This window comes from Eschscholzia californica, unplaced genomic scaffold, assembly GCF_041429995.1.
Source record: "Eschscholzia californica isolate CP2 unplaced genomic scaffold, dmEscCali1.0.p SCAF_3, whole genome shotgun sequence".
Classification (NCBI taxonomy): domain Eukaryota; kingdom Viridiplantae; phylum Streptophyta; class Magnoliopsida; order Ranunculales; family Papaveraceae; genus Eschscholzia; species Eschscholzia californica.
In genome coordinates, this window is record NW_028238420.1 from 37,567,673 (window position 1) to 37,583,129 (window position 15,457).

The window sequence follows — 15,457 nt, forward strand, 5'->3', positions numbered from 1 at the left end:
ATTTAATGGAACCTTTTGATGTTGACAATTTTAATTTATACAATGTAATATCTTTGGAAATGAGTCAAAGAACTACACCGACAAAAGTCGTTTCTTTTTTTTATTGAAAGCTTTTGTTCATTTATAGTATGTTATAGTTTTTTTTCTAAAATAATGTCACACCTAATTTTTTTTATGTGTTTATCGAATATACATGTTCAAACGATTACTTTGTTTTACAAAACTTCGTGCCATAGGCACGGGATATAACCTAGTCTTTTATTTAAAAAAAAGGGTGTTTGTCTCAGTCAGCATCTTCCCTTCTGTTTTATATAATAGATATTAGGTTTGTTTTGTATTAAAGTTAAAGTGTTAAACACACCCTAACTAATAAGATGTTTAAAAGACAAAATCTCCACAAAACACAAAGACTAATACTGTATGTGATATAGGGGGACATAGCCGATACGTTCACATAGGACCCCTCAAAAGTCAAGGCAGGTAAAAGGTCATCATCTTCACCACCTTCCAACCAAGACCACCATCGGCTCTGAACATGACCACCCACGACCAACATACCATTTTTTTCCCTTTCTCTCCCTGTCTCTATTTCTCTCCTTATCTTAATCTTTCATCTTTATCATCACATCTGAATGGCACCATCACCATTTTTTTCTCTAATAATCTCCACTTTCACCTACATCATTTGAAATTAAAATTTGTTTTTAAAGAATAGATCTCCTTCTCAGAATAAAGAGTTCCGACAAAGGAAATAGTGTCCCATAGTTGGAATTTTGAGAGAGATGGTGGTGGAATAAGAATAAACTATCTGTATAACAAATAACAAAGGTCTTTTGTCATGTCATAACTTGAATCTATAAATCTCGGACTTTCATTTCTTATTTGTGAATTACGACCCATTTTTTCAAAGAGTCTTTAGAAAATAAATGTGTAAAAGTAAAAATAATTACCCCCCCCCCCCCCCCCCCGAATCTTCTCTCTCCTTTTAAATTCATATGATCCCTATCTCTCTATTTACCCTCCTCTCTCCAAACAACCTAATAAAATCTCCACTATTATTAGAGTTATCATTTTTATTTTGCCTACTTGAAGATTTTTAAATAACTAAAGTATACGTCTATAATTAATTCGATGTAACATGCTTACAGAAAACTCTGTGTCGTACGGGCACAGGCTTTACCCTAGTCACTGTTAAGTGAGATGTAAGTATCATAGTATGGCATGTTGAAATGGTAAGTCTACGTAAGATTTCACCCCAAATATTTAGGGTGTCAATAAACATAGCCTGCCATAGCAAACATAGGTTGCTTACATAAATTTCTCATAATGCTCACTAGCTCAAGGCCCGATGTTTCATATAAGGAAAGGGACATCTCCATCCCTCTCTTTCTTCATATCCAATAGTAGGGGTGGGAATTTTTCCCATGAGCCCGAACCCGTCCACGGACACCCGGGCCCAATGAGGATCATCGACGTCCGCGTCCGTCTCGGTCACATTCCGCCCAGCCTGTCAAGTTTTGGTGGGCGGGCATGGGTTAAAACTTTATCCGCGCACCCGCCCATGCCCGCACCCACTTAACCTCCCCCAATGATAACCAACCAAATTACATCAACTTTATGGGTTGATGAAGCCCAACCGTCCATGTTGCCAGGCTTAGTTGAGATGGTAAACAACATGTTTAAGGGCAATCACACGAACCCAATGCATTGCTTTGCAATGGCCCAAGAGAATTCTTAGTTGAACACTGAAGTAGTCTTTGACTTTGAGGGAACAAAGATTGGGATAAGTTTTATTATATATCACGAGAATTCTTCATTAGTTTTCAATGTGAGATTAAATTCCTAAAAGGAACAATACAAATAACGTCTAGTTTTAACCCCACATTGTCTCTTTAGAATCAGGAAAGGTGTTTGGAGATTTTATAAAAGGAGAGGAAAAAGTGATTTTTTTTCAAGTCATGAGATTACCCGCTACCAGCCCGCCCATACCCGAATTACCCGAGCTTCTTAATGGGCTTGGGCGGGTAATGGATAAGGCGAATTTCAAAATTGTCTGCCCGATTAACCCGCTTACCCTAATAGCCATTGAAATTTTGTGCCCGACCCGCCCGCCCCAATGCTTCAAGTGCCCATGGGCACCCATACCCGCCCAATTCCCATCCCTACCCAAGAGTATCTCGTCTCTCTCTATCTCTCCTCTAGCACGAGAAGACCAGCCTCTCTCTCTCTCTCAAAATTTGTTCATCATCCAGGTACCATTTCTAACTTTGCTCAGTAGTTTAGGTTTTACATATCCATAAATTTAGGATTAGGTGTCTTTTCCTTGAATTTCCAGTAGATTGGAACAATTCTCATGTACTTTAATTGAATAATTAATTTAATGACCTAGTTGCTTTGAAATCTTGAACTTAACAGGGAGGTGCTAGTTGCATTTCCAATCAATTGGAGCTTTTAGCAATAGGGCTTTTAAAATAACCAAATCAAGGTCAAAAAAATTCCAAAACAAACTTTCGAATTTTCAACTTTAAAACTAGCTACAATATACTTAGAAAGTGATAAAAAATAGTATTATCTGACAAATCCTTAAGTCTACATGTATGTGATTAATTCGACATAGTTTATCAACATTCGAGGAAGAGAAAAAAATGATAAACAATTGAATCATATAGTCTTTTTTTCTTTATAGGTTTTTTATTAAGTTAAATGGAGAAGAAGAAACCCCATGTTTTTATAGGTTTGATAGGTGAGTTCCTCTCTGTTTTTTATAGGTTTGACAGGTTTTTTATAGGTTTGAAGAAGAAACCCCATGTTTTTTAAGGTATTGATAGGTTTTTTGGTTATAGATTATTGTACAGGTAATTTAATTTATACGATTTGAAGAAAAAACCACATTATAGGTTTTTTGATTATAGATTATTAAATCTGAAATACTAATAAGATTTGTCTGTGTTTTCAGTCTTTGAAGAGGATTCAAGTTAACAAACCGGTGATTCATAAATCATATGTGATCAACATCCACCTTCTTTTGCCCCGATATATTGAGGTAACGTTCAAGTTGGGTTTGGGTACCAACAGAAAATTGTCATTTAATTGGGGAAACCGATATGAAGTATAGTCGTTTCTCAAATCTCTTCAAGTTAGCTTCCATGTCTGATTCTTCATTAATGTTAGTTTCCACCGTAACAGATGATCTATATTCTGAAAGACAATTTAAAACCATACCCAAATCTTTTCTATTTTCTCTATGCAGTTTTTCTAGAACTGAAAGTGAGAATCCTACTGAAACCCTAACATGGTTCTCAAGATTCATACTTTTTAGGGCTAAATGGATTGATTTCACAGTGGGTATGAGCAAAAGTAAAATTGTCATCTATTATGGTGGAAACTAACATTAATGAAGATGAACGATCTCGGACGTTTTAATCAGCTCTCAAACATTAATAAGATTTGTCCCAATTATTTTCTAATGACCAAACTTGTATGCTTTGTGTCCAGAATCATGAGTAAAAGGAGTGTTTATTCCATTTTCAAATGACCAAACTTATGAATAGCCAGAAGTTACTTCTATGTGTATGCCTAAATTATTTTCAAATAACCATTGTATGTGAATATAATTAAAATATTACATATTCTTAATATTTATTTGCGAAGGTTAGATCTTTTCTTATATTATAGACCAGAGATTGTCAAAATGCTTTAGGTCTCTTGTAATCATTCTTGTAGATTTAGCTGCGAAGGGTAATTCTAGAACTGCAAGAATGTGAGTAGTATAATTATATCTGGGATGGAGCAACAGCTGTCTTTGTTTTGTTTCTCGAATAAACTGTAGGTAAATATATAATAAGAAGATATGGCGGTCATTTACATATAGTTTTCTTTTGAGTTGAACAAAACTATAGGCTTCATTCGTTGGTTATTTTCATATTAATGTGTATTTTAATGGTAAATCTAGACAGGGTAAAATGAGGGGAAAAATGTATTCTAATAACTTTTTGTCAGAGATAATTTAAGAAGCACACTCTGTATGACTCAGTAACATCCTCTTACAATACTTTGAACATAGTTCTTTGATTTTGATTTCGAACTTTCTTAAGAGATTTATATTACCATTATAGGGAGAAATTTGGTTTTTGATGGATTGGGTCCTTCCGCATTTGTCGCAGAAGAGAGAAAAAACAGTCCTATGTTGGAATTGGAAGAGAATCCTTCCAGGAAGAGGAAGTGCCCACAATAGAACAACTTCAAAATACTGAATCATTGGTACTGAATAACACTTTCTTTTCAGATTCTCCCAGTACCTCTCTATCTCTCTCTCTCCCATATTATAGAAGTGATTTGTGGAATAATAGATCAAACATTAGTTACTTATGAAATATGCTGACGATAAATGGTTGGTCGCCTAAGTAGATCAAAATCCATATACATTTGTAATTTGTTGTTAAAGATGTTACTTTTTTCAACTTTGAGCTTTCTTCTTTATGGTCGAATATCAAAATGTAGTTAGCAAAATAATATTAAGCAGACTAAATATAATTGATCCTCTATATTTCATCAGTGCCTTACCATACTTCACACATGAATTTCCTAATTTAATTTAGTAAGAACTTTGTCTTCATAGGTTTGTATCGTTACAGTTTCCATCATTAACCTATACAAAACTTGTGTTGAGCAATGGGTTGAATCCTATTTTGGTTTGTTACTTTAAGCGAAGAACATGAGCTTGGTAGGAAATTGAATTCAGTTTCACTCATTATCATCACCTTTCATGTTAATGATAAATCATTTTTTAAGTGTGTTTTTATTGTAGGTTTCAGAGGCAGAAAGGCTTATGCTTCAAGGAGTAGGGAGACATACCCAGTTGGAATTCGGTGCAGTTGGAATTCAAAGTTAATTTTGGTCAGTTCTTCTTTAATTATTTTAGTTTGTTCTTTGATTCATTATCATCAATTTTCATATTAAACAAAAGTGAATTTTCTTATAAATTTTATTGTAATTTTCACCGAAAACGAAAGCTAAAGCTGCAGGGATTAGGGGATATAGGAAGTATCCACAAGGTTCCATCGAGAATTTCAAGTTGTTGTTTAATTTCAATAAAAAGACTAATAAACAAAAGTTATAGATTTAATTATAAACTATCATGAACTCAGGTGTTTTAGGCAAGCACAAGATCTGCAAATGTAATATATTTAACTTTCATCTATTATCATAAATTTTTTATTAAATTAATGAATTTTTTGTTAATATTATTATCTTATAGTAACCTTCAAGATGGAAGTTGAAGCTGCAAGTATTGGTAGAGAGTAAGAGTTCGACAATTCCGTTGCAACATTTTCGAGTTGATGATTTTATAACTTGCTTTCGATTAGGTGGCTAATAACAGCACAAAATTTTATTTTCTGAGTTTGTACAATGTGTGATGGACACCGGATTTCTTGTAGATAATGATTTTAAATTTATTTTCTGGTTAGGAATTTATTTGGCTTTATCTATTTTCGTTTTAATCTTCAAATCTGACTCATTCAAAGTTGTTTGGTTGACTAACCTATTTTTAGATGATTGATCTTAAAACAAAATGCTATAACAAAGCCCTGATGACGTTTAAAATTGACAAAGGAATAGATCTCATTATTAGATGTAGGCTTGTAAATATAGACTAGAAATTTAGCAAGAGTAAAAATAAGTAAAATACAAACGTGTACGTCAAAAACATTTATAATTGGCCAAGGAACCTCTAGATTTGTTGGTTTCTAGGTTTATATAAAAAAGTCTTTGGATGATGGTGTGAACCAGAAAAGCATAAATAATCATTTGCAAGTTGTTCATTTAGTACCTAAAATATTCTTTCTTAATGTTTTTAGAGTTTCTTAAATGTTTTTTCGCTCCGTTTTAATTTATACAATGTTATACTCCGGAAAAAAAAAGTGAAAAAACAACAAACGACACCTTCTTTATCGTATTAAAAGACTTACCTCATCTGAAAATAAGTTCAAGATTTCCATGAGAGGTCCGTGCTGGGGGCACGGGCTATACCCTAGTATATAATATATAGAAAGTAATAATAAATGATTTGGTTCGGTTTCTTCGGTTATCCGTCAAGCAAATCCATAGACTGAACCAAACCACTCGGTTTCTATATTTTACTATCCAAATCAATCCGGATAACCATTGTATCGGTGTCCAAACCGTCCAAATATGTTTGGATTGGATTGGTTTGGTCGGTTCGGATACTAATTGTACACCCCTACTTAGCAAGGATAAACCAAATTTTACTTGGCATTGAACTCAATATTTTAGTTTAATGAAATCATTTGATATGGGAAGAATTACTGAAATCCCCGCCTTTTAATAATCTGATTATTGAAACTCCCACCTTTTATTAGTAATTACTAAAACCCCCACATTTCGTTAGATTTGACGGAATCCAACCGTTAGTGGGAGGGAATTACCAAAAGACCCATTTACTAAATTCGCACCTATGAAACAGACCAGAAAAATTGGGCGCCTTCGACTTAAAGGTTGGGCGCTTATATCGTAAACCCTCTTCTCCCTAATCAGATCACAGGAGTTTTAGTCGTGATTTCTCCCAACCCTCTCTGAAACCAGTCGACGAAATCAAGAAGTTCGACGAAACCAGCATCTCTCTCTACTAGGTATTCTCCCTCTCTCTCTCTCTCTTTTTCTTCATTCGAATTACCCCGAAGTATACCTGGTTCGTTTTTTCCCCTCTCTCTCTCCATTCGAATTACTCCAATTAGGTAACTCGAATTAGTAATTTTCGGATGGGGTATAACATGTTTGATGAAATGCCTCAGAGAAATATGTTTGCTTGGAATGGTATTTTGGCTGGTGAAAATAACCATATAATTTGAATCCATAGGTCTTGCTTTTAGAAAAGTTAGTCATAGAGTAGAAGTAGATTATTATTATGTTTCAATTTTAAGAATAATTATAGTAGTCTAGCAACGTTAGAAACTCTGTTTTAGATGTTTTTGTAGGTAGAAGTTTATGTTAGATCTGTTTAAATGGATAAGTAAATTTAAGAGGCAATTACTGAAACCCCCACCTTTTCAATATGCAGATTACTGAAACCCCCACCTTTCAATTATAATTACAAAAACCCCCACCTTTTTGAATTTTTCCGTCACATTTAACGGGGTAGGGCCGTTAGTGAGGTGGAATGACGAAAATGTCCAATGGTTAAACAAGCTCCCACGTTTCTGAAATAAAAAACTGAGCGCCTTCGAGCAAAAAATGGGGGGTGCTAATAACCGACTCTATCTTCCCTCTCAGCAAAACGAAACCCCATTCTTTACCACCGAGCAAATTGGGGATTTTTGGGAGCAAAAACCGAGCAGCAAATTGGAGATTTTTTTGAGCAAAAACCGAGCAGCAAATTGGGGATTTTGGTGGCTCGAAGTATGAATCTCGTTGGCTAACCCACTGTATGTTCTCCATCCTAACAAAAAACGAGTTAATCTCAAACGAGTTAATCCATTCAAACCGAGTTAATCTCAAACGATCAGGTGCTCTCTCTCTCTCTCTCTCTCTCTCTCTCTCTCTCTCTCTCTCTCTCTCTCTCTCCCTCTCTCTTGTAATCTATTCAAAACTACTGAAACCCCCCCTGAATTGATGTGTATTATGAGCTAGGGTAAGGTAATTAGTTTGATATTGATGTGTTTTTGAAGTTAGGGTTTAATGTATGAAATTAGGGTTGGGACAATTACTGAAATTAGGGTTTAATTTATGAAATTAGGGTTTAATATATGAAAATTAAAATTAAGGTAGTTTTAATGAAGTTAGATTAGTTGTAGTTGTGTCATTGTGTGGTTTCCCTCCTGTAAGGGAGGTTTTTGGGTTCGACCCCATGTAATCAATTAAGGTAGTTTTAGTTGGTAGTCTTGTAGTCTTGTAGATTTAGCAGGCTTAGCTCGTATTAGGTTTTGTAATCTGTTATTTAGACTTAATGGTGTGATCAGTTTAAGTGATTTTGTAGCTTCAATGGTGCGATCAGTTTAAGTGATTTTGTAGCTTAATGGTGTGATCAGTTTAAGTGATTTTGTAGCTTCAATGGTGTGATCACTTAATGGTGTGACCACACATTTTAAATTTATACTATCAGTTTAAGTGATTTTGTAGCTTCAGTTTTGTGGAAACAGTCCAGTTAGTTTGTTCTGGTCTCACATTTTAATTTTATACTATCACATAATTTATAGCCGTACTAGAACTCCATACGGATGTACTGTTAGAGTATTTGAATTCGTATGATTCCTGTTGATATATAAGATTCATGTGTTCTGAACTTTTTTTTGTTAAGATCGTGTGTTCTGAATTAGGTACCATTATTGAGTAAACTGCATATTGTAAGTTTAATCTTTGGTTATGATGCTAATGTTACCTATCTATACCCTTTATAGCTAGTATCCTCATGCAAATTTGACAAATAACCTAAACATAGTGAATATTGAAAAATCAGTAATTATATAAATCAATCAAAAGAACTAAAGTAAAAAAACTACCTCTTGTTGTGATCTTGCATTTTGATACACATTTGATGAACTTGAAGAAGCCATTAAATAACTAAAGTAAAACTTGTTGATGGAAGGGGTGAAGTTTATATGGTGGTCTCAAACTTGGGTTTAAATAGAAAAAAAATTGCATAAAAAGGAGCAAAAAGCAGTCAAAAAGTGGTCAAAAGGTGGGGGTTTCAGTAAGTGTATTAGAAAAGGTGGGGGTTTCAGTAAGAGTCCAAGTTTGTTTAGAAAAGGTGGGGGTTTCAGTAAGTATATTAGAAAGGTGGGGGTTTTAGTAAGTTTATTATGAAAAGGTGGGGGTTTTAGTAAGAGGGGTAACAAAGTAATATTTAAAAGTATAAAGTTAAATCTAACAGAATTTTCAAAAAGGTGGGGGTTTTTGTAATTATAAATGAAAGGTGGGGGTTTCAGTAATCTGCATTATGAAAAGGTGGGGGTTTCAGTAATTGCCCCTAAATTTAAAGTATAAGACGTTGATAAGTGGGCAATTTTTAGGGTTTGATTGACATGTGCAACGTGAAGATTAATTTGATGTGGTGTGCTTGATGACCTGATCAAGTGAAATCAGTAATTAGAGGTCATCTTAGTCCATTTTGCTGATTTTATGTTTTACAAATTATCTTCTTACAAGGGTTAAAACACACGCTTTCTTCGCATATGTTAAGCCTAAAGAGATGAGAATTATGTATCTACTTGACCTCAAATTACCTACTGACTTATTAAAAGCAAGATTAGGTTGTTGTGTGTTTCATGAAATCAAATTGGTTCGTACTTCATACGGTCCTCTTGTCTATTTTTGTTAGTTCTAACATGTATATATGATTTCTCCATAATTTCTTGGTGCAGAATTCCCTTAACCATCTACCGTGATTTTATGTAGAATAAATGGTCGTGTTTGTTAAATCCTGCAAAATTGTTAATATTCATATCACAAGTTAGGTTGCGGTGTTATATGTCTTAGTTCCCGTGTTTGGATTTGACGTCATTATCTTTAGTGTTAAGTGGAAGCAGATGCCAGAGAATGGTTGATTATCTAGTATCATTAGGTATATTCTTTACAAGATAATTCAAGCATTGAAAAATACTAAGGAATTAATCAAGATTTCGTATATATGTTTTCTTCCACATAACGGAAAAATATTACTAATAGTGTTAAGTGGAAGCAGATGCCGGAGAATGGTTGATTATCTAGTACCATTAGGTGATCTTGCATTTTGATACACATTTGATGAACTTGAAGAAGCCATTAAATAAATGTCAAGTAGTAGTTATTGATGATATAAGTGGAAGCAGATGCCAGAGAATGGTTGATTATCTAATATCATTAGGTATATTCTTTACAAGATAATTCAAGCATTGAAAAATACTAAGGAATTAATCAAGATTTCGTATATATGTTTTCTTCCACATAACGGAAAAAGATTACTAATAGTGTTAAGTGGAAGCAGATGCCGGAGAATGGTTGATTATCTAGTACCATTAGGTGATCTTGCATTTTGATACACATTTGATGAACTTGAAGAAGCCATTAAATAAATGTCAAGTAGTAGTTATTGATGATAGGGATGAAGTTTGTAGGGTGGTTTAATAGTTTTAAATAGAAAAAATAAGGCTCAAAAAGGAGCAAAAAATGGTCAAAAAACGACCATAATTTGTTGTCATCTTGGCCCTCCATTTTGATCTTGTCCATTCATTTCAAATACCTGGTGTAAAACGTAAATCAATCATCAAAAGGTGGGGTAAAACGTAAGGGGGCAAGCCTGTTAGAAAAGGTGGGGGTTTTAGTAATCAGATTATCAAAAGATGTGGTAAAACGTAAGAGGGCAAGAAAGTAATATTGAAAATATCAAAGTTAAATCTAACGAAAGGCGGGGGTTTTAGTAATTACTAATAAAAGGTGCGGGTTTCAGTAATCAGATTATCAAAAGGCAGGGGTTTCAGTAATTCCCCCTTTGATATGCAAATGTTAATTAGCATTACGGTCTCGGTTTGGTGTTTCTATGGATCATTAGTATTCGAATCACCATTTCAATTTGTAATTCTGAACAAAGAAATAGGGCTTTCTTTTCTCATTGATTCTATCAGATCCTTCTTTATTTTATAGATTTTTTATCTGAAATCTTCCGATGTGTGTACTCTTTACTTATGGATCATTTAGACTTATCTTCCTCTCAGAAGTTAAACATTGAGGTTTGCTTTGGCATAATGTGAGAATGTTTGTGATTTAACTTGGAAATCATTTCATTTTTGACAAAAAAAATTATCCTCTTTTTGTCGATGCTCGAGTTCAATTCATTTTTTTGTTTAGGATAAGCGGAAGATTACATTCAAGTTGATTCCTCACCATTAAATTTTTGTTAAGTTCGCTAGGAATTTCGATTTCATGTTTTAGGTTTTTGATGATTAGCCTTCATCTTTGGCACAACCAGCGTAGTTGTATGATCTTCTTTTCAAATTTTAGAGGTAGTTCAAGATAAAGCTTCAAGAAATTGTATTGCTCTTCCATTTCGTGTTTTTTCTGAAGAACATAAATTACAAAGTGGTAGAGCTCAACCTTTTTGTTTCTGGAGGCCAAAGGCTATTTGATAATTCGGAACTTGGTCTTGATATTGGGTGTTTACTCTATTCTCTTATACTGTAAATTCGGACCTAAACGGGTTCCGCGTTTTTGTGCAGGCCCGTTCTGCTGATATTAACCTGAAGAGGATTTTGTGTTTGAGTTGTTAGAAAGCTTAGGCGAAATGACAAACACAAACAATCACTTGGCAGAATTTAGATTGTTTCTGTGATTGTTGTCGCAAAATAAAGGGTTACTTCATTCATCATCTATCAATGGAGGGCAGAGAAAATGAGAACCCATCTCTCTCCCGACCCAAATGGCGAAAAGTGGCATATGGAGGAATGCAACCCGGGTATGACGACAACTACACGGACGAGTCTTTCCTCGAAGGTATGGTCATGAACACCAATGTCGTGAAACGCGACATGCTGAAAGTTATGCAAGACTCTGTTTCAATCTCCCAGTATCTATGCATTGTTTCGCTTGTTGTTTGTGTTTGGACTTATACATTAGGATCCAGCATTAGCGAAGCTTCTCTCTTGCTACTTGATGTTGGTCTTCTAGGATCAGGCTTCTTAGTTCTTCTCCTAACAGCAAAAACCCTCTCTGTCAATCTTCTTTTCCAATACCTTCTCAATATTTCATTCTTCATTAGTGGTTTATACATCTTGGCTCCAATATATCACACACTTACTCGATCGATAAGCTCAGACTCAATATGGGCACTAACTGCTACTCTTCTCATACTCCATCTATTCTTGCACGACTATTCAGGGTCGACTATTAGACCACCTGGAGCACTAACCAATCCTACCTTAACAAGTAATATCTCTCTAAATGCTTCAATTGTGGCTTCGGTTCTTATTGCTTCTCGTCTTCCATCAAGACTCCTAGTGTTTGCTATCGTTCTCTTCTCACTACAGGTATTCCTCTTCGCCCCACTCGTTACCTATTGTATCAAGAAATACTCTTTCAAACTTCATATTTTATTTTCGTTTTCGTTGATGATGGTTACCTTGGGGTTAGTGTTCACGTTGCATCGTCTACTATTTGCTTTATTATTAAGTCTGTTAGTGTTTGTTACTGTTGTTTGTCCATACTGGCTTATAAAGATCCAAGAATACAAATTTGAGATTAATGGTCCTTGGGATGAAGCTAAGCTATGCTTTGATATAACTGAATGAACAATTAACATAAGATTAGTGGAGTTGTAATTTGTTAAATTCTTCTCATTTGTATTTTTCTCATAGATATGAAGATTTCAATTCTCCCGAAGAGTTAGAAATTTATATTCTAATTTTAAGTGGTTGAGTATGCGGATTTTCTTTTCTTTCTGTGTTTTCTAATTAGTATGAGCTGATGAGTTGATTAATACACCGACCTTTCAATTAATAGGGTTTTTCCTTATCTTCCGCTCCGTTTATGAAAAGAAAAACGTGAAATTCTTTTTTGTATCAATAGGGGTTTTCCTTAGGACAGTGAGAGATATATGTTAGGAAATAAAGAGAAGATTTAGAAAACAAAAACTCTTGGGGGACCGTCCAAACGGACCCCCAAGTGAACCGAAGTCACGTGATGAGAGAGAAACCGGGGTTCCTCTCTCATACGGTTCACTTGGGGGTCCTTTTGGACGGTCCCCCTAGCCTCACTGTTTAGAAAAGTACCCTAAGATATTTATGCACTAAAACCCCACTCTTCAATTATTGGAAGGTCTCTTTCAGAGAGATTGCAATCTAAGATCAGTAGTAGTACCAAGTCCAGTCACCTGTGTGACACATATCATGTCTTGTTTGTCCTCCCTAGCTTGGAGTTTCAAGTTGCACCTCTTCAAGTAGATGTGCAACTCCTAGTTGTACCACAAAAAACCTTTTGAACAAGTTGTACCAACCCAACTTGGTGTTTATATTTTTCCCCGTACGCTGAGCTAAAATTTAAATTAGCAGAATGTTAGATTTTCGTATCAGATTTGTGTCTAGCGTTCGCCAACCATATAGATGTGTTGGCATATCCTTATAGATAGATGTTATGAGCTGATTTTGGATGGTTTTGACATAAGATAGATTTGTATTGAGATATGGTTGTTTAGAAATTACCTCAAATAGCTTATTTGTTCCCTACCAAAACAAATCAAACCTAAATGCCTCTTAGTCAAACAAGCCAGATATAAAAGAAATACTAACACAGCCTAAGGTAAATAGCTACTAGTATTATTTTCTTGTAGATAATTGTGCACATTGGAGTAAAAATTAGTGACTTGAGGGACTTAGAAAGGAAGATGATCAATGTTTTTTTTTTTCTTGTTCTTGGGAGAGAATTTTAGAGCTTCAACAACCATTATACAGAGGGGGGGGGGGGGGGGGGGGGGGGGGGGGGGTCTTAATTTTCTTTCTCTTAAAAGTACAACAATGGTCTCCTCTTTGTTAAAATCAATTAGGGCATGGCAGTAGTCACATACTGCATGAATTCTGGATCATTTTCAAGTCCTTCCATTGTTTCAGGTGCCAAACAAACCTCGAGATCAACACTACCACCACCTTCTCTCCCTGGGAAAGCTGATATCTTCCCATCAAATTTATTAGCCCTTCCACTTCGAACTGCCATCGGCCTACCCCACCCAAAATCATTATCATACATTGGGAATCTCGGTGAACTCCCCATCGTTATTGACGCTCCATCCAAATTCCCTAACGGAAAACATCTCGGATTCTTCTCCCACTCCTCTACTCCGCGACGTACCGTATCATCTCCGTGATTTACCACGTTTTTGTTTAACATCTCCGCACACCAACGCAAATCTCTAGAAAGTAACTCACCAGCTGGAGCAACGGTTGGGATGCTTTGAATCGCGTTTCCGAAGTAATACGTGTCGATACGTGGTTCAATCCGGTGTCGACAGTTGACCGCCATACGAAAAGTCGTGACTTTCGATGGGGGAAGTTTTCTCGCTCTCGTCACTGACCTCCATAGTTGAGCACTTAATGATTGAAAAGATGAAATCTCAACCGTTGAAATTGATCCGACGGAGATGGGGTTTTTTAACAAAGTATCAGTAACGGACGTTATCTTACCGTTAGGGTTTTGATTTTCAGTTCCGTTTATCTTCTTCCAATCATCGTTACTCTGTTTACCTAATAACTCAATCGAATTTGAATCAACAAATCCATTATCTTGACGTTTATTATTATTAGCTCTTGATTTCATTTTGAGAATTGATTCTCTGCTAAAATGAAAAATTCTCTGTCTTAATGGCGCATCGGCATCGAAAGTTATCTTCGGAGCTCCGTCTGGAAATTTAAGAACCGCCGGTGAATCTTTAACAAAATTCCGAGTAACATCCGGTTGTCTAGTTATCTTCTTCAATCCTCTAGTAACTTCAGCAAATGAATTGAAGAAATTCCAGAACGAAGTTCCATCAGTAACAGCATGATTGACCGAACAACCGATGAAGATTCCGTCAGCTAATTCCGTCACTTGAACGGCAGCAATCGGATTAAAATGACCATTATAACTGATCATCATATCAAAAGTGAAGAATTCTTTAAAAGAATTAGAGATATCACCAGGTGAGAGAATATCTTTAATGAACAAATGTCCGGCATCAGCTTCAACGAAATTGACACCGGCGTCGTTACAATCGATGTAAACAAAACCATCGGAATCAGTTTTTAAGCGACCAGCAAGAGCTGGAAAGTCAGTTAGGGTTTTAGAAAGGCTTAATTTGAGAAGAGAAATGAGAGAATGAAAAGGAATAGGAGGACGAGTGAATAAAACTCCTTTTTGAATGTAATGACAAGAAAGCATAGGAAGATCAGAAACAGAGAGTTTGAGATCTCCGATTGATGATTTTTGATCTGGAGTTATTATGCATTTAGATAGAATTATAGTTTGAGAAGAAGGCATTTTGTTTTCTCGAGTTTCTCTCTCTCTAGCTAGGAATGAGAAAATAATTTTCTCTCTCTCTAAGTCGGGTGTTCCAGTTGGTGGTGTGTGGTGAGAAAATGAGTGAGTAAATAAAGACAAGGGGGAGAGGGGTTTATAAAGGGAGAGATTGAGAAGTTGGGTTCAATGAACATTAAGTTATGGTGGGCACGGATGTCGGTACTCTTCCCTTCTCTATTAATCTTTGTCCATTAATGGTGGGAGAAAGATGGCCCAATTACCTTCCCCAATTTTTTTTTTTATGAAAAAGGTTAAAAGGAATAAATAATTAATAATTAATTACAATAATAGTAGTAATAATAATGATTAATTAATTTAAATATCATTTTAGTAATCTATATCTTAAATGATGGAAGGGGCAAACCAAAATAATTAATTGAGCTGATAAATTCTCATTTGAGATTTGACTTCCCCATCTTCGGGGTAT

The 15,457-nt window shown here is 35.3% G+C and overlaps 2 protein-coding genes across 12 annotated transcripts; one reads left to right on the plus strand and one right to left on the minus strand.

The window, feature by feature from the left end:
* Positions 1-2,158: 2,158 nt before the first annotated feature.
* On the plus strand, positions 2,159-12,405 carry SETH1 (phosphatidylinositolglycan synthase family protein). Of its 11 annotated transcripts, none has more exons than XR_015237942.1 (5): positions 2,168-2,252; positions 2,957-3,043; positions 4,116-4,260; positions 4,808-4,896; positions 5,258-5,475. XR_015237942.1 is itself a non-coding variant. In XM_086670162.1 (2 exons), the coding sequence occupies exon 2, from the start codon at positions 11,364-11,366 to the stop codon at positions 12,273-12,275; it is 912 nt and encodes a 303-aa protein (XP_086526288.1). In that variant the 5' UTR covers positions 2,176-2,252; positions 11,208-11,363; the 3' UTR covers positions 12,276-12,405. The 11 variants fall into 11 exon arrangements, 2 of the variants coding, with proteins under 2 accessions (XP_086526288.1, XP_086526287.1); XR_015237945.1 differs by having other exon boundaries at positions 4,164-4,260; XR_015237943.1 differs by lacking the exon at positions 2,168-2,252 and adding an exon at positions 2,685-2,743 and having other exon boundaries at positions 4,164-4,260.
* An 872-nt stretch (positions 12,406-13,277) lies between these two features.
* LOC147550010 (BAHD acyltransferase DCR-like) lies at positions 13,278-15,215 on the minus strand. The gene has a single exon (XM_086669291.1). It carries the CDS (start codon positions 14,989-14,991, stop codon positions 13,522-13,524), a length of 1,470 nt encoding a protein of 489 aa, XP_086525417.1. The 5' UTR covers positions 14,992-15,215; the 3' UTR covers positions 13,278-13,521.
* Positions 15,216-15,457: the final 242 nt, after the last annotated feature.

What these genes read in the sequence shown, in the direction of transcription:
- LOC147550010 (XM_086669291.1), bottom strand. Translation starts at nt 14,991, where the DNA reads ATGCCTTCTTCTCAAACTATAATTCTATCTAAATGCATAATAACTCCA.
- SETH1 (XM_086670162.1), top strand. Translation starts at nt 11,364, where the DNA reads ATGGAGGGCAGAGAAAATGAGAACCCATCTCTCTCCCGACCCAAATGG.